General features: G+C 47.6%; 1 protein-coding gene and 1 pseudogene across 11 annotated transcripts in view; one reads left to right on the top strand and one right to left on the bottom strand.

The window, feature by feature from the left end:
• IL6R (interleukin 6 receptor) overlaps positions 1-24,509 on the top strand; it is a 136,273-nt gene that overhangs the window by 32,728 nt on the left and 79,036 nt on the right. For 6 of the 11 annotated variants that reach the window (XR_007471561.1, XM_049697651.1, XM_049697641.1 and 3 more), the window contains 3 exons: positions 3,157-3,203; positions 4,343-4,412; positions 8,174-8,267. Coding sequence is in view for 9 of the 11 variants with exons in the window: in XM_049697651.1 (XP_049553608.1) it covers positions 3,157-3,203; positions 4,343-4,412; positions 8,174-8,267 (211 nt within the window). In the remaining 2 variants the exon portion in view is untranslated. Of the gene's footprint in view, positions 1-3,156; positions 3,204-4,342; positions 4,413-8,173; positions 8,268-13,895; positions 18,503-24,509 lie in introns of those variants that run through there. The other 5 variants (XM_033414465.2, XM_033414466.2, XM_033414472.2 and 2 more) reach the window with 4 other exon arrangements.
• On the bottom strand, positions 22,209-24,438 carry LOC125961206 (tigger transposable element-derived protein 1-like; annotated as a pseudogene).

Genomic DNA, 24,509 nt, shown 5'->3' with positions numbered 1-24,509 from the left:
AAAGTTTTTCAGCAAGATGCCAGGCCTGTGTTAAGAAGTGAGTTTACAAAGATGAGTAAGATACAGTCCCTGAATTTGAGACATGTTCAATCTAGAGGTGATTCTTTTTTTTTTTTAAAAAAGGGGAAAAAAAGAGTATTCTTGGAGTCAGAAAGCCTTATTTCTTACAAAACTTCAGGCAAGCTATTTAACCTCCCTGTGCCTCATTCTCCCCATATGTAAAGTGGGGATAAAAATGGTACCAATCTCAGAGTACTGTTGTGAGAATTAAATGAGTTAATTCATGTAAAGTAGGTAGAATGGTGCCTGGCACATAGTAAGTGCTCAATAAATATTAGGCATTGTTATTATTGCTGTTTTGTCTAGTTACCACCACCACTATCCTTACCCCTGTAACTTCCTGGCACATGGGGGGCACACGGGGACACAAGGGGACCAGTGAATGATGGTTCCTTCCCCTCTTTCACCCAGCATGCTAGCTGAAGGGAGGCATTGGGAAATATAAAATACTGTAGGAGAAATATGAAATACTTCTGTCCAAACAGAAAAAAAAAATGTGCTCACAGATGTTGCTAATGTTTTATAGCCTTCCTGAGCCTCCATGTCTCTGTAAACCTGAGATAATAGTACCTGCCTCGTATATTGCTGTGAGCCGTCAGCATCACGTAGGCTGAGAACCACTTGGGACTGGAGTAGGGCGAGCTTCCACAAAGGTCGCTGCTGGAAATACTAGTAATATTCTATTAGTATGCAGTTAGTATTATTAACCTAACTTATTTCTTCTGACCCTGATCCCCAGTTTTTTCATCTGTAAAATGGAAATGATTATTAGTAGTAATGATGCAAAAGTTGCTCCATCTCAGGGGACAAATGGTCTGAATCAGGGGTCCCCATCATCATGTAGGGAACTTTTTACAAAAAGTTATTTCTTTCTTTCTTTTAAAATTTTTATTCTGTTTGGCTGTGTTGGGTCTTCGTTGCTGTGTGTGGGCTTTCTCTAGTTGTGGTGAGCGGGGGCTACTCTTCGTTGTGGTGCGTGGGCTTCTCATTGCAGTGGCTTCTCTTGTTGCGGGGCATGGGCTCTAGGTGTGCGGGCTTCAGTAGTTGCAGCATGTGGGCTCCGTAGTTGTGGCTCGCGGGCTTAGTTGCTCCGTGGCATGTGGGATCTTCCCAGACTAGGGATCGAACACATGTCTCCTGCATCGGCAGGTGGATTCTTAACCACCGTGCCACCAGTGAAGTCCCTAGGGAGCTTTTTAAAAAGTCTTGTTATGTAAGACAATCTTACTATGCATTAGAAAAATTTTGTCCATTCTGGTAACATTCCTGGGTTACTTGAGATAAAATTCCTACCTTATCCCTGGAAATCTGAGCCACCAAAGGTTAAACATCCTTTTCTGGACCATGTACCATGTTGGGGGGTCAGAGCTGAGGGTTGAAAGTATACTGGTCTCCCTTTCTTCCTGAAACATCTCTCTGGGCTTGGGGAACCTTTTCAAAACCCTGATGTCTGAATCCCATCCTGGAGATCCTGAGGCCATAGGTCAAGGATGGGACCTAAAAAGCCACCAGTGATGCTGAACATGTCTGGGTTTGGGAACCACTGCACTGAATGACCATCCATGGTCAGCCATATTTCCTATGTAGCGTTGCCCCTGTCTCCCGGTTTTAGCTTTCATTCTAGTATCCCCGCCCCCTCCTTTAATCCTTCAATCACCCCCTGCTATGAGTCTAACTGTTCTCTGCTAGGCTGGTCTGGAATAAGAGGCTGTGTCCCTCCCATTTATCCTAGGTTGATTTGGGGCTAACTTGATGTATGACCTTGGACAAGTTGCTTTTCCTCTCTGGGCCTCTGTTTACTCTCTGTACAATGCGGAGGGTCAACATGCTCTTGTGTCCCTTCCACTGCTGCTAGTGTGTGGTTTTTCTCCCCTCCTGGGAAGTCACACTCCCTCTGGAAATTCTGTCCTGAGCAGAAGTAGGGTCACCCTCTCCTCCAACCCCTTGCTAGCCCTTCTACTCCTGGCTCAGGGAGGCTCGACATCTTTGTGTAAACCGGTTCTGTGGTATTTTTAATTTCTTGATGGAAAAATGATGAACTGAAAAGAAAATATTTTAAACTCCAGAGCATTCCACACATTGCCTGTCAGGGTTCAGCGCCTGGTCCCTCGGGCCCACGTTTGCCGCTGAGCCTGGCCTTGTGTCAGCACTCTCGCTTTGATACTTGGCCTTCTGCAGCCTTGCGGGTTTCTGCAGAAACGTGGTTCCCATGGAGGGAGAGGGGCCTGGGAGGGTGCCCAGTCTACCTCCCTTCTCGGGCAAAGTGTATTAAGCCCACCCAGGCAGGTGAGAATCTGTTTATATTTTTTTAAAAGTATGTATTTATTTGGCTGTGCCGGGTCTTAGTTGCGGCATGCGGGATCTAGCTCCCTGACCAGGGATCAAACCGGGGACGCCTGCATTAGGAGCACGGAGTCTTAACCGCTGGACCACCAGGGAAGTCCCTAGAATCTGTTGTTTAAATAAATATTTTTTATTGCAAAAATGTGCATAAAGGAAATTAAAATTTTAATGGTGTTTATATCTAGTGCTGTGTATCCTTCCAACTTTTTTTTCTCTGTGTGAATATATATATTGCAATATATCATATAACATATAATGAAAAATGATATAAATGTGTTTCTTTAGAAGCTCTGGATCAAACTCTGTGGCCTTTTTCTTGTCTTGAATTTTTCATAAAACATAGCATATTCTTAGCTGTTTTCTAAAATTTTTTTTTTTTTTTTTGCGGTACACGGGCCTCCCACTGTTGTGGCCTCTCCCGTTGCGGAGCACAGGCTCCGGACGCACAGGCTCAGCGGCCATGGCTCACGGGCCCAGCCGCTCTGCGGCATGTGGGATCTTCCCGGACCGGGGCACGAACCCACGTCCCCTGCATCGGGAGGTGGACTCTCAACCACTGCGCCACCAGGGAAGCCCTCTAAAATATTTTTAAAGGCTATTACAATATGTGGCTATATCATAATTTATATAGCTAGTCCTCTAGGTTTGGATATTTGTTTGTTTCCAGCATAAAATTCATTGTGATGAATTTTATTCCATCAGATAGGACTTTCAGCATCCATGAATCATTAATAATGACTCTTCTATCCACAGAATCCAAGAGTTCTCCAGCTGAGACTGAGCTGCCCCCCTTCACACAGGTGAGCTCATGTTCTTGTCAAAGGGTCACGGCGACAGCACCTAGTGTTAAGGGTTGTGGGCTGGCATCAGGCAGAAATTGGTTTAAATCCCAGCTCTGCCACGGGCAACGTGCCTGTCCTTTTCACACCTCTGTAAAGCATGGTAAGAGCAGTTCTCGTCCCGGGGATGTGGGCCATGGAAAGTGTGGAGCAGTGCCGGCCTAGCTCACTGAGCTGCTCTGTGTCTGGTGCCTGCTGTTTCATCTCTGAACCTCTGGGCACCACTAACAGCTTAGCCTGTGACTCAGATTCAGTTTTTCTGAGCTCTTCCCTTGTGGACTCCTGGTGTCATAATTTTCTGGAAAGAGGATTACTTCTGAAGCTGCTCAACAAATCCTCGAGTAATCCAATTTCCCATCCAACTACGACTCCTCTCCTGGTCCTTAATTCCCTAAATGCTAAGCTGGGAGGCTCAGCCACTCCTGGAGCTGGACAGCACAGGGAAGGAGCCTAGGGTCCTGCACCTTGGCTATGTTGGATGCAGGACTGTCTAGGCACCAGTGGAAGCAGCTCCAGGGTGAAGCCCATGCCTGTGGGGCTGGAGCGTGGAGGGAACTGACACTGAGAACTTGCCACGCCGTGCTAGGCTCTGAGCCTGGCGTTTGCTAACTCATTTCATCCTTAGGATAACCAAGATTTGGGTGTCAGGATGGTTGTGCCTAAAAGGGAGGAAAAGTGATGCCCACGTGGGTTAAGAAACTTGCCCAGGGTTACATAGCTAGTAAGTGGTGGATCCAAAGTTCTAGCCTGTGGTTTTCCTAGTAAGTGGTGGTATCCACGCCCTGGGGCCAGACCCGTAATACAACTGCTGCTTCAGGGTATCTATTGATTCTCCTCTGTGGAAGGTGCTGTGCTCTTAAGCTCCTGGTAGAGTGGCAGATGGGAAGAAATCCCCACCTTGAGTAGGCAAGCTGTTAGATATAAATAATAGTGCAAAAGTTGAGATTGACAGGTCAGACATGGAGAGGTCCATGAGATAGAGAAAGGAATGCCTTGGGTGGATCAGGCAGGGGGTTAAGGAGGAGGTGGCACCTGAGCTGGGTCCTGAATGATGGTGGAATCTGCAGAAACAGGCTTACAGTCAGGAATGTCTCTTTTAGGCACCTACTACTAATGAAGATAATGAAAATATTTTCTCCAAAGATTCTGCAAACGCGACAAGCCTCCCAGGTAAGGACTGGATATTTTTGTATTTCTATGGCCTACGGGATGCAAAAGAACTTGTCTCTGCAGAAAGTCCTTTTCTTTTTGGAAATATTGGCAGAGGACCAGTCTGCTTAATGAAAAGGATCAATGGCAGAAATATTCTTTTTTGTTACTTTATACCTCCAAGTTTGATATTGTTAGCTATGATATAGTGAGGAGACCATAAGAAGGGTGGGATAAGTCAGTAAAATACTTCACAATTGGCCCAGAATACAAATGAATGTGCTACCAACAAAATTATTGGAGTCTGAAATGGAATACGCTTTGAGGAATGGAATAAATCTTTGCTTTGGAAACCCTTGATTTCAATGGTTCTGATTCCCTATACCTGTGAGACCAGGAAAACTTAGTAACATTCTCATCAAGAAAGATCCCAGCCAAAAAAAGAAAGAAAAAAGAAAGATCCCAGGTCCTGTGCTTTTTTACTATATGTATGGGACTCATGGGGTCCAGACTCTGGAGGCTCAGTAGCTGAGTAGATCCATCTGATGGCTTTCTGAGGAAGGCCTTGGCCTCCTTACCTTTACCTGGGCAGATTCCTGCCGCACCTGATGCTGGACGCCCATGCTCTGTCATCCCAGTTGCAAAGCCCTACCTAGTGCAGTGCACCTGGGGGGACCTACTAAACACCTGAGGCTAAGCTCTGCCTGCACAGCTGGGGACTCAGAGGGAATTGAACGCATCCCTGCTCTCCAGGAGTCCACCATCCAGGGGGCAGGCTCTGGTAAAGAGTAAAGTAGTAACTAACAGAGAGCAGAGTGTGAGACTGGCCAAAAGAGAGCCATAGATAAAGCAAAGTGGGATTTAGAGACTTGAGAGAACATGTCCATTGGGGGAATCAGAGAAAGTTCATGGAGGAGGTGCCATTTGAAATGAGCCTTAAATGATATGGGTGGAATGGCAGGAGGTTGGGGCAGCAGTTCAGGGGCTGCTGTGGAGGAAGGACCTTGGAGTCTTCTCCATCTGCTCTCACTGATGATCTATCTCATTCAGCCCCATGTCTTTAAAGACCATCTATGGGCTCATGACTCCCACACTTCTAGCCCATCTCTGACCTTTCCACTAAGATCCAGACTCATGTATCCAACTGCCTAGGTGACGTGTCCACCTGGATACCTACTGAAAATCTCAAACTGAATGTGCCTAAAAGAGAATGCTTGATGCCTCCCCGCCTCTTCAACCCAAATCTGTTCTTATCCTTCTTCCTCATCTCAGGAACTGACACCACATCTTCCGGGTTGCTGGGGCCAGGGAATTAGACATGCTTCCTCTTCTATCCCTCATCCCATGTCCAGTCCCTCAGCAGGTCCTGCCAGTTGTATCTCGAGGCATGTCCAGGAGCTGACCACTTCTTACCTCCTCCACTGCCAACACCTGGTCCAGCCACTGCTGTCTTTCCTCCTGTAGGACTTTAGGAGCTGCCTGCTGGTCTGCTGGCTTTTAGTCTTAATCACCAATAGACTCTTTTCCAGCCACCAGCCAGAATGATTCTTTTTTTTTTAAGTTTATTTATTATTTATTTTTGGCTGCGTTGGGTCTTCATTGCTGCACGCGGGCTTTCTCTAGTTGCGGTGAGCGGGGGCTACTCTTCGTTGCGGTGCGTGGGCTTCAGTAGTTGTGGTGCGCAGGCTTAGTTGCTCCGCGGCATGTGGGATCTTCCTGGACCAGAGCTCGAACCCATGTCCCCTGCATTGGCAGGCGGATTCTCAACCACTGCGCCACCAGGGAAGTCCCCAGAATGATTCTTAAAACACAAATCCAAGCTCTCCTTGGCTCAACACCATCTTCTCTCCTGGAGTAAAAGCCAAAGACCTAAGAAAGGCCCTAGTCTCCATGGGGTCAGGCCCCCAATCTTTAGACCTCGCCTCCTCCTTTCTCCCTCTCACTCACTCTTCCACACATGCTCTACCTCGTGGCCTTCGCGTCTGCTGCTTGCTCTGCCTTGGCCAGCCCCTTCATCCAGGCCTCTGCTCAAATGCCCCCTCCTCAGGGAGGCCTTTCCCCACCAGCCAATCTGACAGAACCCCCGGCTGTCACTCTTCCTTTCCTGTGCTTTGTTTTCCATCATTGCCCTTGTCACTGCTGACATCATATTACATACGTATTTGTCTGTCTCGCTTGATTAGAATGTAAGATCCAGGAAGCCAGGAGCCTTTCTGTCATCCAATTCTCTGTATCCCCAAGGCTTAGAACAAAGCCTGGCACACGATAGACACTCAATAAATATTTGTTGAATTAACGAAGGAACAAATACAAAAGGTGATGAAATATTTGTAAACGAGTCAGCCGAGCTTACATGAAATGGCTGTCTCTGCCAAGAGACGTAGGACATACTAGGAGAGACCCGTCCTTGTGGTCAGTGCCCACTACCAGCTGGGGCTCAAGGCAAAGCCTGCATCCACTGGGCACTCGAAGTGGTGACTGGTAGGTGACATCTTCATCAGCACTGGGTACTGTTCGGGGCGGAAGGGCCTGAATCCCAAGTCCATGAGACTGCAAGTATCTGCATTGCCAGCAGGAGAGAATGATGGTAGACAGATGTACTCTCTGTCTAGTCCAGGGTCTCTCTCTGGCAACCATGGGAAGGAGCTTTCTGTGGGAGGACGTGGCTGCTTGTGAAGCTAGTTTTTTTATTCTTTTTTTTTTTTTTGCGGTACGCAGGCCTCTCACTGTTGTGGCCTCTCCCGTTGCGGAGCACAGGCTCCGACGCGCAGGCCCAGCGGCCATGGCTCACGGGCCCAGCCGCCCCGCGGCATGTGGGATCTTCCCAGACCGGGGCACGAACCCGTGTCTCCTGCATCGGCAGGCGGACTCTCAACCACTGCGCCACCAGGACAGCCCGTGAAGCTAGTTTGTTCTTTTATTCATTCAATGAAATATTGGTGAGCCTGCTTTGTTCAAGGCACCACATGAGCCGTTGGGAGCAGTTGGGAAAAAGACACATGTGGTCCCGGCTTTCAGGGAGCTCAGACTGGAGGGGGTGGAGTAACCAGGAAGGGCGCGTAGCCAGCTTGGAGCAGGGTCACTTCTCAAAGGAAATGACATCACCTCACGTGAGACTCAAAGGTCCAGGAGGGACTGGACAGCAAAGAGGTGCAGTGAAGGTGGACGAGCGTTCTGGGGGAGAAGAGGACATGTGGGAAGAGCTCTGGGGGAAGAGGGAACATGGCATGAGGAAGATGGAATGAAGTTCATGTGGCTGCGGCTTGAGTACCAAGTGGGGAGACAGGCAAGAGGTGACACCCCACTGGGGAAAACTGCACCTGAACACTTGATTTAAAGCACCTGAGCCTCCGTGACATTGTCCTCGGTGGTGCTGCCGTCAGTGAGGTCCCCCAAGCCTCTGTTTCTGGCACTCCCTCTGTGCCTTGTGGGGCAGGCTGAATGCCACTAGAAAAGCCACTTTGAAAGTGAGTGGGAGTCTGTGGCTGGCCGCAGGCGCTCAGAAGCTCTGAGCTTGAGGTGTATCTCCTGCCAAGTGGTGGAATCCTGGGGTCTGTCAGGTTGTGCTGGGGGTGACTCCTGTAGAGGTGGCTTTGGCCAGAAAACTGGCAAGCTCGTCAAGTGGCCTGTTGCTTAACGCAGAGCTGTTTCCTCCTACAGGGGTGAGGTTCTGTTGAGGTTTTGACAGCACCTGCTGAGTGGTTTTTTCCCCTTCTTTCCTCTGCTCCTCTCTTCCTCCTCCTCCTCTTCTTTCTCTTCCTTTTTTTTTTTTTTTTTCCTAGTGCAAGATTCTACTTCGGTACCACTGCCCACCTTCCTGGTGGCTGGAGGAAGCCTGGCCTTCGGGACGCTCCTCTGTATTGGCATTGTCCTGAGGTGAGATGGGCCCGGGGGGTGGTCCTGTGGTGTTCTCATGTTTCTGATCTAGCTTTGCCAGAGCTAGGATGCTGGCAATGGGTTGGAGAGCCATGAATGGATTCAAGGTATATTTTAAAGGTAGAATTGACAAGATTTGATGACAGCTCAGAAGAGAAGAATGGAAGAGAGGGAGGAGTCAAGTCTGACCCTCAAGTTTCTGGCTTAAGCAATTGGGCAGATGGTGGGTGTCGTCCATGAAGAATGGAAAACACTGGAGGTAGAACAACTGAGTGAAAAGCGACGATTACATGTTGGCGCCACTGGGGAAACTCCAAGTGAACAAGTTTTGGAGGTAATTCAGATCATTGGCAGCAGGCAGGTGGTAGTTGGGGCCTTGGGAGAGGATGGGGCCAACAACGTAACCTGTGGAATACAATTGAAAAATTGTGTAGAGGGGGCGATGAGAAAGGGGCTGAGAAGGAGTGGCCTGACAGGGAGGAGAAGAAGCAGGAAAACCTGGCTGTGAACACCAGAGGGAGAAGTGTGTGTTAGACACTGAAGAAACCCCTTAGGCTCTGGGACTGCGGTACGAATAGGACCCTCCCTCTCCTCCAAGAACCACGTACTAAAATCAGTAAAATACCACGAGAGAAGCACCACACCAGGGGTATGTGCACAGGTAACTCTGAAGTGCCTGGCTAGACATTCTTGGGAATACTCCGTGTCTCCAAATAAGCAGACCTAGTGGATCACCTTTAAATGCCCTGTCCTAGTGCCCTCGTCCCGTCATGGTGAGGAAACACCACAGGTGAGGGCTCGGTTGGCACCCTGGTCACTGTAACGCCCCTGCCCATTTCATCCGAGTCTCTCTCTCCATTCGGTCATTGGTTTTGTCATTCGTTCCCAAGCTTGCGGAGAGATCACCTAACAGTGCTCCCAATGAATGGGCAATAAAGAAAACTTGCTATGTTCATGATTTTACTGCAGGAACTGGTAATTTTGCATATGCTGAAGCCCTAAAGGAAATCAGGCTGGGCTCTGACTTTGGATGGTGGTTCATTACAATAATATAAGTAGAGGAGAAACTTCACTGTGTTTTTCCTGTCTCTCCCCTTGTGTGTAACTTTCAAGGACTCTACCTGGTGGTTGTGAGAGGTGGTCTTTGAGGGTGCTTGGGAAGGAGGGGTAAGACCTTGGCAGAGAGCTTTTCCACATGTTACAGCTCATTGGATTCTCACAGTGACCCTGAAACAGCTCGCCCACCAAGGTGGTCTGGGTTGGAAGATGACAACTCAAGCTGTGTTCGGGTTGTTTTGCTTTGATTTTCCAATGAAGTAGTGAGCAAGCTGTCCAAAGGGTGTGCAGAAGATAAGGTTCCTCAAGAGTGGAGGTAACTCCTTGGAGGAACCAAGAACTCACTGTCTTTTATACCTTTGGGTCAGAGAGGGGCCATGGCAACTTTCCGAGGTCTTCCTGCTGCCTTCTAAGGGATCCCTTGCCTCACCTCAGACACATACTTCTGTGTTCTCTTTCTATTTCTATATCATTAGGGCTTCAAAAGGCCTTTCTTATAACCTACCACAGACCCTATAGAGTAAATATCGTGATTTCCACTTGACAGATGAGGAAATGAAAGCTGAAAGAGGTGGAGTGATTACAGCTAGTAAGGATAAGGCCAAGATTCAAACCCAAAGCTTGTGCTTTTTGGATACGGCCTTATGGGTCATTTAGTCAAACTCTTTAATTTTACAAATGAGAAAACAGCCCTGAAAGGTAAATGACTTGCCCAAGGACACACAACTTATTAATTAGCAGAGACAGGCCTAGAACTTGTGTCCTGAGAGTCCCCGCCCACTGCACCAGCCTGCTGTCAGCTAAGAGGTGGGCCCAGTTGGTCCTATCAGTCCAGTGTTGGCCAGTGGCCCCGCGAACAAGCAGCGCCATCTTGGTGTGCTGTTAACCCCTAAGAGAGAAGCGTTAGGCTGGGAATTGGCCACAGGGCTCATCACAGACTTAGTTTGCTAATGTGCTGATGGTGCTTGTACACTGGCTGGTTGCTACACAACCAGAGTCCCCGAAGGCACAGTGCCTTGTGCAGAGAACATATCAGTAATTTATTTCCTAGCCTGGTGAGTTTCCATTTTCTCTCATATAAGGCAAATTTATTTGGAAAGAGGCCAGTTATTTCAAGTAATGAAAAACTCCTACTCCCAAAGTCCCCCGTGTCAAGACAAGAGTATAAATGTAGAGATGATGTGGGAGCCTGGGGTGCCAAAATGGTTGGGCCACTGTACAGTTGGGGTGGCCAGATCACAGTGGACAGAATGAGAGGCAGGTGGAGGACGTAAAGCCCGCCCACCTGTGACACCATCTTTTTATTTTTAGTACATTTATTTTGTGTCTCAAGCAAAGCATAGTATTTTCCTAAATATTTTTCCAGCAACATCGGTGACAAGTTTTTAAAATTTAAATGTGCTGTTGAAGAAGGTGTGCCATCTTAAGTGGATGTTATAACTTACAGGGGCCAATTCTCCCCACCCTACTCCCTGTGCCCCACTGCTTCTCTCTCTTTATTTTATGCTCTCTGGCACTGAGAAAATAGGATTCTCATAGCAGAGAATTGCTTTTCTGCACATTTATCTAGAATGGCTAACGCTATTAGGTGAGGACTTCCTATATGTATGCCTATGATTTAAATCATTTTGTATTGAATGTATTGTCTTATTTCAATTTTTATTTTTGGCTGCACCACGGGGCATGCGGGATCTCAGTTCTGTGCCACTGGACCACCAGGGAAGTCCCTCATTTCAATATTTTAAAATCACACTCTCCCACTTCTATGGTTAAGGGATATTATAAGTGTTTTTTTTTTTTTTTTTTTTTTTTTTTTTCGGTACGCGGCCCTCTCACTGTTGTGGCCTCTCCCATTGCGGAGCACAGGCTCCGGACGCGCAGGCTCAGCGGCCATGGCTCACGGGACCAGCCACTCCGCGGCATGTGGGATCTTCCCGGACCTGGGCACGAACCCCTGTCCCCTGCATCGGTAGGCGGACTCCCAACCACTGCGCCACCAGGGAAGCCCTATAAGTGTTTTTTAAAAATTTCTTTTAGCTGCAGAACCTTTTCTTTAAGCAAAACATTACGAAGCCCAAGTATGTAAAATAGGTAAAAGGTGGCGGCTGAGGTGCAAAAGTCTGACAGCTCAGCTCTTTGTTCCTTCTACCTGCCCTGCACCCTCTCCAGCCCCCAGGCCCTGCTCAGACCCCTGCCCAGGGCAGGGCAGTGCCAAGTGTGGATATACCCCAGGCCGTGGGGTTTCAAAGGCCCCTCTGAGCTTAGTGATTTGCCAAAAAATCTCATTCACTCCTCAAAATTTTTCAAAAGAAGGAAGGCTCATCTTTCTCAGTTACCCATCCAATTGCTTTGGAAAAAAACTGAGGACAGAGACTGCTTTCCATATTGGTTAGGTAACATCAATAGAGACTTTAAAAAATTGTGATACATGATTGCTAAAAATTGGTAATTTGCTAAATATTGACAAATAGGAAGAAGGGAGAAAATGACACATTATGCAAAGACAGCCACTGTTAATTTTTAAAATGTAAATGTGATTGAAGTCTAACAAACATATAGGAAAGTGCAGATGTCATAAGTGTACAGTGCCATGAATTTCCACAAAGTGAAGATACCCGTGCAATTGACACCCAGCTCATGAACACTTTATATTTAGATGAATTTCTTCTGAGTCTTTTTCCTCTGCATAGTTTCTTGTTTGTTTTTATGTAGCCATGATTATTCTGTCTCTACAGCTCTGAATCCTGCCTTATAAATTTAGTATCAGTTATATAACATAAGCACTTCTTCCCATTATTACAAATTCTTTGTAAACCTCACTTTCATCACTCCTCCATTACGTGGCTATAATACCCAAGATCACTTAACCAACCTCCTATTATTGGGCATTTGGGTTGTTGTTTTGCTTTTGTAAATAACACTGTGTTGAACATCTTTGTGCATAAAGCTTTTTCCGCAGCTATGCTCTTTCCTGAGGGTATATTCCCAGAAGTGGAATTCTTGGGTCAGAGGATCTGAATATTTTGAAATCCAGAGCATAATGACTCTATCCTCAGTTCTCTCATGAGGGAGAAGGATTCCACCCAGGGACACAGCGTAGCTCCAGTAAGCACCCCTGCTGTGTTCCCTTCCTGTGCAGTGCCTGAATGGCGAAGCCTAAGTCACATTCTGCAGATTGTTTATTCCATTTGGATAACAGGCTAAGAGCCAATGGCAGATTTGGAGCCAACTATCAATTATTTATCATAACAAGGACAGGAGTAGCCTGTCGATATAAAAAGAAACCTAAGGAAAATCCCCAAACATTGTTTTTGACATTGGTTTCCCCTCTTCCCTCCCAGCCCTTCCTGGAGTAGCTGACATTTGGTAGAACTGAGGGAGACCACCTTGCTCCCACTTTGAGGTCAGTGGGCAATAAGTTAATAGGCGACAAAGTGGGAAGCAGGAGGGGGAGATGAGCTGCCCCACCCAACGGAAGGGCCCCTTCAGGGAGGAGACCTGACTGTACCTTTGAAGATTGCTATCACCATCTCATCTTTCTCTGGGCTGTCAAGTGACTTTTCTCAGTTACTGAGCCCTGGCTTTGGGCCCAGAATGGAGCAGGGTGAACGAAGCTATGATCAGAGAGATGTCTATCTCCTTCCTGTTTAACATTGACTTTCCTGTCAGATGAGTCACTTGTGCCCAAGTGGTGCCCACGGCCGAGTCTGTGAGAACGTGCCAGCATGGTGTGAGGGGACCCAGAGGTGTAAGGAGAACTGGGGACGCCGGGAATATTGGAAGCACGAGGAGCAGGAGGGCTGCTGAGGGAGCAGTACAGCCTTTTCCCTGCCATTAAAGGCAGCTGCCAATTCTCTACCTCTAGCCAGTGTTAATTTGACTAAAGGGCCCCTCTGGGTAGCCTCTGGAGCAGGACAAACTAAATTCTCGGTGCTATAAAGGGGCACTCAAAGCCACACTCTCAAAGCCTCAGTTTCCCCATTGGTAAACTGGACCCACAACACATACCTATTCTCTTGGGGTATTTTATTTATTTATTTATTTTTGGCTGCGTTTGTCTTCGTTGCTGTGCGCGGACTTTCTCTAGTTGCGGCGAGCGGGGAGTACTCTTTGATGCGGTGCGCAGGCTTGTCATTGTGGCGGCTTCTCCTGTTGCGGAGCATGGGCTCTAGGCGTGGGACTTCAGTAGTTGTGGCACGTGGGCTCAGTAGTTGTGGCTTGCGGGCTGTAGAGCGCAGGCTCAGTAGTTGTGGCACACAGGCTTAGTTGCTCCACGGTATGTGGTATCTACCTGGACCAGGGCTTGAACCCGTGTCCCCTGCATTGGCAAGCGGATTCTTAACCACTGCACCACCAGGGAAGCCCTCTTGGGATATTTTTGATGACTCTTCAGAGGATTGTGTAACTCCTGGTAACAATAAACAGCCAATGAATAAATAGTTATCACTTCTTGGAGCTGAAACCCAGGAGCGCCGGGCCACCAGGGCCGCCAGCTGTTGGTGTTTTTCTCACGGGTTTATCACAGAGGGAACTCAACATTTGCATGGTTTGTCTTTGTGTGTCTGTGTGAAGGTTCAAGAAGACGGGGAAGCTGCAGGCTCTGAAAGAAGGCAAGACGAGTGTGCACCCACCGTTTTCTTTGGGACAGCTGGTCCCTGAGAGGCCCAAGCCCACCCCAGTGCTTGTGCCCCTCATCTCCCCGCCGGTGTCCCCCAGCAGCCTTGGGTCTGACAACACCTCAAGGACTAGCCGACCAGATGCCAGTGGCCCTCAGAGACCTTATGACGTCAGCAACAGAGACTACTTCTTCCCCAGATAGCTGGCTGGCCGGGTGGCACCTGGCAGCCTGGGGTGTCAGGCCCCCTGGACTGTGTGGATGCAGAAGCACAAACTGGCCTAGCAAAGACGCTCCTCGCTGCCGTGCCAGCTCATCTCGGGTGCTCGCGGCCTCTGGCTTCGCCTCTACAGAAGGGCCTCGCAGAAGGTTCTGTGCTGGGTGAAAAAAAGGTTTGCTGCGTCTGTTCAGAAGGAAGAGGTGGTTGAGTTTTTGAACCACTCTTCCCCCAGTGCCCTGCTTACAGGGCTTAGAGTGAACTCAGGCCCCCGTGAAGAGAGGGGTGTCAAGACTCTACCGGACACTCCGGTGGGCAGAGCCGGGTGGCTGCGCAGGCCTCAGACTCCCCCCTGGGCTTGGTGCGGACAAGTTGCTGGCCGCCCGTGCACCCCGACCTACCTCCAGGAGCTGCACCCTCAGGCGGGTGGGATGAACGTCCAGCCAAAGACTCCCCGAGTCGCTTATCTCTTGGCCCACCGCACAGCTTCATCTTCTAAGCTTCTTGAAGCCCAAGTGCCTTCTCAATTCAGTTTTTCTAGGCCTGAGATCGGCTTTTCTTAAACCACCGTGGCTGGGGGAAAAGTCTCACCTGCTTTTCTTCACTGAACAGCTGAGAGGGGGGTGATTGTATCTCAGGGCCTGATGGTTTGAAATGGAATTATAATCAGTTCCTCATTAGCATTTTTCTAAATGTGAATGATAGTCCAAGCGCTTGCTGAATCCAGAAGCAGTTGCACTGGCTCCATGTCCCTTTTTGGATCCCAGGACTTCAGGAAAGAAGCCGTGGGGAAGGAGGGGAGTGGTGGGGACAGGGTCTCCATGCTTGTCTGTCACAGCATTGCTGAGGGGGACAGCGGCCTCTGCAAACCACCATTCTCCATTCTCCCCCTCCCCTGGCCCTCCAAAATGAGAACTGGCATGAGGGAGGGCTTCTGCCAGTGGTGAAATCAAAGCTGCCTTATTCCAGCTTTGTTTATTTTAGTTTCAGCGGAGCCTGAGTAACCAGGGAAGGTAATATTTATGCAAAAAGACAAAAGAACCCGGCAAGAATGGATTTTAATTTGGTTTTTAAAAAAACTGCTGACTATTTTATCTTCAGAGGGTGGAAGATCCAGTATTAGCTGAGTGTCAGTATAGAAATAATGGGGGAAAAGCACGATAGCTTTAACACAAAACTGAGTCAAGTGGAAAAGAGGGAGAAAAGGAGATTTTGCCCTATTAGAGAAGAGACTCTGGTTTCATTCTAAATTTTGTTTTTGCCTTAAAAAGTGAAAAAAAAAAAGTCTGCCTCTTCTCTAATTTAGCGGAAAAGCAGCTTGTTACTACTCCCCCAGGCGGCTGAGAAGGAAACGGTGTCCAGCTCCGTGTCACGGTGCTGGGAAGCAAGCCTCCCACGATTACCCAGCAGGTCAGCTGAAAATCCCCACCCCTGAAAGCCACGAGCCCTCGGGTATCAGAGGAGGTTCATTAGAAAAAACACAACAGCCCTAAACTTGGTGCCTTCCTCTCTTTAGTTAGTTCCTTGAATGTGATTCAGTTCAGCTAGTATTGAAGCACCGAGTAAATGTCTAGCCGTGACACTGCAGTAACCACTTCAGTTCACTTTTCCGTCTGGGCTTTGAAAATTCAGTGATGTTCGTGGTTACCCAAACAAGCACCCTCAAGTATTCTGGGATGTCCCAGAATGAAGCTGTGATTAAAATCAGTCGTGTAACCACCACTAAAAATTTACCAGACCACAAAACTTTTCTAGTAGTCTCCCCTTTTAGAAAAATAACCACCAGCACCAGATAGGTGGGGAAAGGATGGAAATGACCATGTTTTATTTACCGTTTGCCAGGTTCAAACTGTTAGGATGTTGGACTACGCGGTGATTTTCATTGCTGGCTTTGGCTGTAAATTTCAGACCCTGTTGCTGCTTCTGGCAAGTGATCTTAACTTGACAAAAGTGAGGCAGGTGGTTTTGTTTTGTTTTGTTTTTCTCTAAATTTTCCTTGACTGAGAACAGCAAAAATGCTGTTAAAGGGAAATATAAAAAATGAAAATCTGCACGAGATAGGGTGATTCTGTGCCCACGGTTCTTTAAGTCTTGACAAAGTTTTACCCACGTGTAATTTTACCAGAGCCAGGCAGAGCGGTGCTAGTGGAAGATGTGAAATCCAGATAGCTCATGATTGCTGAGAGCTAGGCAGCTTTGATCTCCAAATTGTTATTGCTTTCATTATTATTGGAACGGAACTGCGTTTTTTTTTAATTGAAGAGGGTTTTTTTCCCTTTTTTTTTTATAAGCTAGTATAGATGAAGGAAAAATATTTGTCTTCTCTGGGTCGTAGGCCTTGCTCAGTGTACACAGGTATACACCCTAAGCTTTCTCTGTCCTTGAATCTGTGGTCAGTGAATGTGTGTTTCAATCCACAGGTCATCCTTACCTGTGTTTCTGCAGCACACGTGCTGCCTTTTATCCTCAACAGTGATGCTACTCACCGAATATCTGTAGCCATCTGCTACACAGCCAGATGTGAAATGTTATTAGCACAGCGACAATTTTTGTTAAAGATGGGCAACTTATCCTGCTGGGTGGGAAAAGTTGAAAATATGCTAGATCAAGGTCTCAATTAAAGTGGTCATTAATTTTTGTAGCATTAATGAAAAAAAAAAGGTCAAGGAGGTATAGCATTGAATGTGTCAACACAGCCCTTGGTGGCTCTGAGAGCTCTTTGCCCTGAGGGAGCCTGGCCCTTGCAGTTTGTTGGCTAGGCTCTTGGCTCACCCCGAGTGTCCGCCATTTCCCAGCTGCCCCCAAGGGAAGGAAACACCGTTACGAGGGGTGGAATCTGATGCTGGAATGGACTGGGAGCCCACCCGGTGGTGGACAGAGCTGAGCAGGGCAGGCTGGGAGTGGTCATGGTTTGTGGGTTTCGTGCAGAATGTTCAGGAATGTCTTGGCTGGCTGCTTTAGTGCTGAGCTGTATCGCTTCATCAAAGGCACTTAAGATTGACCCAGTCGGGGAGGAGTTGGTGAGAAATTTATCTTAATTTGGAGAAGCAGGGGCAACTGGTGGTCCTTGGGAGCGGGAACCTGGATCCCAGCCTTCCATGCAGCAGTTGGCAGTGAGGCTGTTGCTGAAAGGGAGCCCAGCTGGCTCAGCTTCTGTGCCAGACACTCCTGAGCATCCCCAAAAGGTCCTTCCAGCATCGTGTCCTTGGTGTAGCCTGGCCCCAGCGCCAGTGAGTTTCTATGGCAACCTTAATGATTATTAAGGAACATTGTCAGTTGTCTGAACATATGCTCAAATGCAGATCTACTTCAGAAGGAAAGGATTGGAACAGCATGTAGCAAGGCTGTTAATTAATAGAGAAACCATATTTGGCTGGAGATCACACATCCGTTAAATAGAATACCTCAACTTTACATTGTTTTTTTCTGGAGAGAAATAATAGTTTTAAGTTTTTGTTTTTATTTTTTTACTTAATTATCTGAAAGCAAATACCAAAGGCTGATGATGTCTGTATATGGGGCAAAGGGTCAGTATGATGTTTTTCAATGTTTTCTCTTTTTACCAGCTACTTTGCTTTTAAAGTGAAAATTGTAAATGTTTGAAATAAATAAGTTCTAAAATTATGCTTGAGAGGTAATTTATGCTTTGGCACCTGGGTCATTTCAAGGAAAGACTTGAATGATTATGGGGGAAAGGGGTAAGGAAAGATGGGTTTAAAATTAAGGAGGACCCTTTTGGGGTGAGCTTCTCCTTAATGCAGGATTAAATTACCTCTGGGAAAAAAATCAGGTAAGTTTAAGAAATAAGTAGCAATCTCTCAAAGACTTTAATGATGAAAGTATTTCCCCAAATGAGCCCTGGGGTTTCTGGAAGGGGCGTGGTTGCTTCTGCCATGTTTACATCATTAGCAGGTGATGAACCTGTGGGGAAGGAAAAGGAAGGGCCATTATTCATCAGAAGACTGTTTATTGGACAGGGGGGTGTTAACGGAATCACAAAGGCAAACTTGTACTTCTTGATCATCAGATAGGCTGCATCTGTCCCCTATTGAAAAGGGTCCTCAATAGGAAAAACTTGGGACACAGCCATCCCATATCTTCCAAACAGAGGAAAGTCATCGTGTGGTTGCTCTGTGGATAAGAGTTGCTGTGTAAACAGTTCAGGGCTGGGGAGGAGGAAACTGCATGGAAACCTGGAAATTGTGTAACTCAGACCAAAAGCTGAAGTGTGAGGCCCTGCTGTGTGACCCCACCCCACCCCCGGCTGCCTGGGCAATCAGAGGAAAGCCTCACGACCACACCTACAGCGCCCATCGACTCCTTGAGGATGCCACTGTCTCATTTAAGGTTGGTCCCTGTCTTGCAGAAAGTGACACAGGAAACAGATGTCCCTATGGTGGCTTGGCTGTGTGGGCCCCACGGAGGGTGCAGGAGTGGGGGTAAGGGGCAGGAAATGGGAGAGGGTGCCTCCCTCTTCTCCACGGTGTCACTGTTAGGATGACATGCTTACGATGCTCTTTCCAGAAGAATTTGGGGGAGCAGATGGTGAATCTTGTAGAGGATGGCAAGGAACACTCAGTTCCTGGAACAGCCACTAAGGAAAGCGTTTTCCTTATTTATTAATGCATAAGGAGACCGAACCTTTCTCCATGTCTGTGAGAAGCACAGGCCAGCGGCAGGGAACTGTGTGCCTTCCTGCAGTAGCAGAAGTGTGCCGTTGAAGGGCCTTAAACCGGTCCATGCAGCGTTCAAGGGCCGGGCTGGGGGCACAGCAGCCCCTCCGGCAGAGTAGTGACCAGGTGGGCTGCCTGGGTGGCCTGTCGCTTTAAACAGTCCTGAGCGTGAGAGCGAGCCCTGCACTGTGCTTCAAATACTGCCAACCCCGCCTTTCTCTGTGAAAGTTCTGTCTTCTTGCTGATGTGTGTTAGTGAAAAACAACAGAACAACCTCAGCCACGTCTTATTTCATACCAGCAGTTTTCCGTGACCATCCAAGACAGGAATACAATGAAGTTTTTCAGTAAAATCTGGAAACACTCATACTATGGGAATATGCAATATTCAGTTAGGATATTTCTTCTAAGGTAACTTCAAATTGCTGAGTAAAGCTGCCCAATGTCCACAAAGAAAATAGCCTACTATTTTCTTTTTTTTAAATTTATTTTATTGAAGTATAGTTGATTTCCAACGCTGTGTTAATTTCTACTGTAGAGCAAAGTGATTTAGTTATACATATAGACATGCTTTCTCATATTATTTTCCATTATGGGTTATCACAGGGCATTGACTACAGCTCCCCGCGCTATACAGTAGGACCTTGTCGTTTACCCATTCTATATAGTTTGCATCTGGGAATTCCCTGGCGGTCCAGCGGTTAGGACTTGGTGCTTTCACTGCTGTGGGCCCAGGTGCGATCCCTGGTTGGGGAACTAAGATCCGACAAGCCATGCTGCACGGCCAAAAACAAAAATTTGCATCTTCTTATCCCAAACTCCCAATCCTTCCCTCCCCCACCCCTACCCCCTTGGCAACCACAAGTCCATTTTAATATTTCATTACGATGTTTTAAAGAATGAAATTTACTGGGAGGACAGTTGAATTCTATTTTGGTTTTTAAATGCCTGTGCTGCACAATGAGGGTTTTGCAATGATGAATGGTGTAAGTGGGACATTCTGGAGTCTGTGCCCAACCATAGACGAAGAGAGGAGGGAAAGGTAGAGGAGGCCGGCGTGGGCACACCCGCTTGTGTGGGCAGCATGTTTGCCCTGCAGAGCGCAGGTATACACGGGTGTACACTGGAGTCACCACAACCGAGCAGGGATTCCAGATCAGTCTGATGTGGACTGAGATGCTTCTGAGGAAGGTGGTGGTAATGGACCGTGAGGGTGACTGTGGACCGTGATTGTTTCTATGATGAGGTGGGTGTTCTGGGGCCTCGGACTTCAGGCCTTGGCGAACTTCAGTGGATCATGTCCATGGATGGGTCCAGGGATTAGAGGCAGCCCAGGCTCCACCCCCAGGCCCTCTGAATCACAAAAGTGGGTGTCTGTTTACCTGAGTGTAAGGTCCTCAATTTCTCCTGCTGTGCAGCCAGCTCTGAGGGTCTCTGTGCTGGAGACCACAGGGCAGGAGGTGAGATTCTATAGCAACATGTTACTGTGGGTACTAATTGGGTAACAAAATCTGTGGACAGCAAAGAGCTACACCACCGGCCCTACTGGTTACCTAGAAGGCCACCATCCCCTTTTGGTCAAGGTGGTCTATTAAAATTAGCTACTAGGGCTTCCCTGGTGGCGCAGTGGTTGAGAATCTGCCTGCTAATGCAGGGGACACGGGTTCGAGCCCTGGTCTGGGAGGATCCCGGTACTAATTGGGTAACAAAATCTGTGGACAGCAAAAAGCTACTCCACCGACCCCACTGGTTACCTAGAAGGCCACCATCCCCTTTTGGTCAAGGTGGTCTATTAAAATTAGCTAATAGGGCTTCCCTGGTGGCGCAGTGGTTGAGAATCTGCCTGCTAATGCGGGGGACACGGGTTCGAGCCCTAGTCTGGGAGGATCCCACATGCTGTAGAGCAACTAGGCCCGTGAGCCACAACTACTGAGCCTGCGCGTCTGGAGCCTGTGCTCCGCAAGAGAGGCTGCGATGAAGAGTGGCCCCCGCTTGCCACAACTAGAGATAGCCCTCGCACGGAAACGAAGACCCAACACAGCAAAAATAAATAAATTAATTAATAAACTCCTACCCCCAACATCTTAAAAAAAAAATTAGCTCATGATAACGACAACCGTTTATGGACCCTCCACCATGTGCTTGACACACAGGATATTCTTTATCATAATGGCACTGCAAGGAAAGTGTTTTCACCTGTTTACAAGTGAGGTCACAGAGGCTCATATTGGTGAAGATAGTGATCTAGGACACCTGAGTTAAGAGGCTGACCTAGACCCCAAACCTATGTCTGCCTGACTCCAAGGCCAGTGCTCTTTGTGTGGCCCCTCAGCCCCGGGAGACAATGAAGATGGGCCTATCTTTCCAACCCCTTTTCCAGGCCAGGTGCCCTCACCTGTGCTGGGTGGGGCCTGGCCCACTCACCCCTGCGGGGAGATGGACCTGGATTCCTCATTGGGTTTATCACACCTGTCAGTGTGGAAGCTGAGACCCTGGGAGTCTGAGCCACACGCCGGTGCCCTCAGCGTGTCCCTGAGGCCACCAGGCCCCGGCGCTGCTCACATAACAGGCAGCCACAGAGAAGATGGGCCACAAAGGGGAGGGGCAGCAAGCAGCTCCTTATACTTAATGGTCCTTGATCAGAAACCAAACCAAACCACTTCCCCTTCTCTGCATCAGCCCTTTATCTATTCCTCTGAACTCTGTGTTCTGTTGCTTCCTTGGTGTGAACTTTAATGAACTTCCTTGAAATCCCCTAACTGTGCTTTCTTTATGGCGTGGGAATCTTTTTCTGTCCACTGCCTCTGAAAGGGTGAATGATCACCACACTAAGAGGTGGTTCTCTCTGGGCCATGAGATCCATTCAACCACCACGCTGGCTGCAGGGATATAAGAGGAATCAATTCCTCCCCCAAGTGTCACTGAGCCACACAATTAAGGTGCAAACGCTCTCTCTGGGAGCAAGTGACTAATCTGGTCTAGGGAGTTGGGGAAGGAAGGGATACGGAGAGTGAAGATGGAGGAGGAGGGCTTCGGGTGGAGGGGGCGGCCCAGGGAGGCTGCTGGTGCAGGGCCTGGGGCTGGGGGGGAGGCCTGCCTTGGACATGCTCTGTGGTGAGCAATCTTTTGATATCCTAAGAGCATTAGGGAGCTGCTTGAAGACCAGATTTGCACCTTCTTTTTTCTTTTATGCATATTAAAATTTTTTTCATGAGCCTGTATATTTTTACAACTAGAGTAAGCTTTTCACTAACTATGATCCCTCTGTTTTGGGATAGTTCAGCCAGGTTGTACTGCTTATGAAAAATTATTTATTAAAAAGTGCAAGACGGGACTTCCCTGGCGGCAAGGAATCTGGTTAAGAATTCACCTGCTGGGGCTTCCCTGGTAGCTCAGTGGTTAAGAATCCGCCTGCCAATGCAGGGGACACGGGTTTGAGCCCTGGTCCGGGAAGATCTCACATGCTGCAGAGCAACTAAGCCCGTGCGCCACAACTACTGAGCCCACATGCCACAACTACTGAGCCTGTGCTCTAGAGCCCACGAGCCACAACTACTGAGCCTGCGCTCTAGAGCCCGCGAGACGCAACTACTGAGCCCACGTGCCACAACTACTGAGCCTGCGCTCTAGAGCCTGTGAGCCACAACTACTGAGCCCACATGCCACAACTACTGAAGCCTGCGTGCCTAGAGCTCATGCTCCGCAACGAGAGAAGCCACCGCAATGAGAAGGCTGCCCACCGCAGCGAAGAGTAGCCCCTGCTCACCGCAACTAGAAAAAGCCCGCACGCAGCAACAAAGATGCAATGTAGCCAAAAATAAATAAATAAAATAAATAAAAATTTAAAAAATGCTTAAAAAAGTACTATATTGCTAAAAAGTGCTAACCAGTGTCTGAGCCTTCAGTGAGTTGTACATAATCTTTGCTGGTGGAGGGTCTTGGCTCATTGTTGATGGTGCTGACTGATCAGGTGGTGGCTACTGAAGGTCGGGATAGTGGTGGCAATTTCTTAAAATAAGACAACAATGAAGTTTGCTGCATGCATTGACTCTTCCTATCATGAATGATATCTCTGTAGCCTGCAATGCTGTTTGATAGCATTTTACCCACAATAGACCTTCTTTCAAAACTGGAGTCAATCCTCTCAAACCCTGCTGTTGGTTTATCAACTAAGTTTATGTAATAGTCCAAATCCTCTGTTGTCATTTCAACAACTGTCACAGTTTCTTCACCAGGAGTAGAAGAAACATCTACCTCTCTGCTCATCCATAAGAAGCATCTCCTCATCCATTAAAGTTTTTTCATGAGATTATAGCAATTCAGTCATATATTCAGGCTCCACTTCCAATTCTAGTTCTCTTGCTATTTCCACCACACCTGCAGTTACTTCCTCCACTGAAGTCTTGAGCCCTTCCAAGTCATCTGTGAGGGTTCCAATCAACTTCTCCCAAACACCTGTTAATGTTGATATTTTGATCTCTTCCCATGAACCACAAATGTTCTTAATGGCAACCAGAATGGCAAATCCTTTCCAGAAGGTTTTCAATTTCCTTTGCCCAGATCCATCAGAGGAATCACTATCTACAACAGCTAGAGCCTTATGAAATATATTTCTTAAAGACTAAGACTTGAAAGTTGATATTACTCCTTGATCCATGGGCTGCAGAGTGGATGTTGTGCTAGCAGGCATGAAAACAACATTAATCTCGTACATCTCCATCAGAGCTCTTGGGTGACCAGGTTCATCGTCAATGAGCAGTAATATCTTGAAAGGAATCTTTTCTCCTGAGCAGTAGGTCTCAACAGTGGGCTTTGTCAACAGATGTGCTGTCATCCAGGCTTTGTTGGGCCATTGATAGAGCACAGGTGCAGTTGATTTAGCATAATTCTTAAGGGTCCTAGGGTTTTTGGAATGGTAAATGAGCATCAGCTTCAAGTCACCAGGTGCATTAGCCCCTAACAAGAGTCAGCCTGTCCTTTGAAGCTCTGAAGCCAGGCATTGACTTCTCCTCTCTAGCTATGGAAGTCCTAGATGGCATCTTCTTCCAATAGAAGGCTGTTTGGTCTACACTGAAAATCTGTTTAGTGTAGCCACCTTCATTAATGATCTTTGCTGGATCTTCTGGATAACTTGCTGTAGCTTCTACATCAGCACTCGCTGCTTCACCTTGTACTTTGATGTTACAGAGATGGCTTCTTCCCTTAAACCTCATGAAGCAACCTCTGCTAGCTTCAAATTTTTCTTCTGCAACTTCTTCACATCTCTCAGCCTTCATAGAACTGAAGAGAGTTAGGGCCTTGCTCTGGATTAGACTTTGGCTTATGGGAATGTTGTGGCTGGTTTGACCTTCTATCCAGACCACTCAGACTTTCTCCATGTCAGCAATAGGGCTGTTTTACTTTCTTATCATTTGTGTGTTCACTGGAGTAGCACTTTTAATTTCCTTCCAGACCTTTTCCTTTTCATTCACAGCTTGGCTAAATGGCGCAAGAGGTCTAGCTTTCGGCCTGTCTCGGCTTAAGGCGTTGCCTTCCTCACTAAGCTTAATCATTTCTAGCTTTTGACTTAAAGTGAGAGACTCTTCCTTTCACTTGAACACTTAGAGGTCATTGTAGGGTTACCAATAGGCCTAATTTCAATATTGCTGTGTCTCAGGGAATTGGGATGCCCGAGCAGGGGAT

This window comes from Orcinus orca, chromosome 1 (genome assembly GCF_937001465.1).
Source record: "Orcinus orca chromosome 1, mOrcOrc1.1, whole genome shotgun sequence".
NCBI classification, from domain to species: Eukaryota; Metazoa; Chordata; class Mammalia; order Artiodactyla; family Delphinidae; genus Orcinus; species Orcinus orca.
This window is presented reverse-complemented; position numbering and strand designations above follow the sequence as displayed.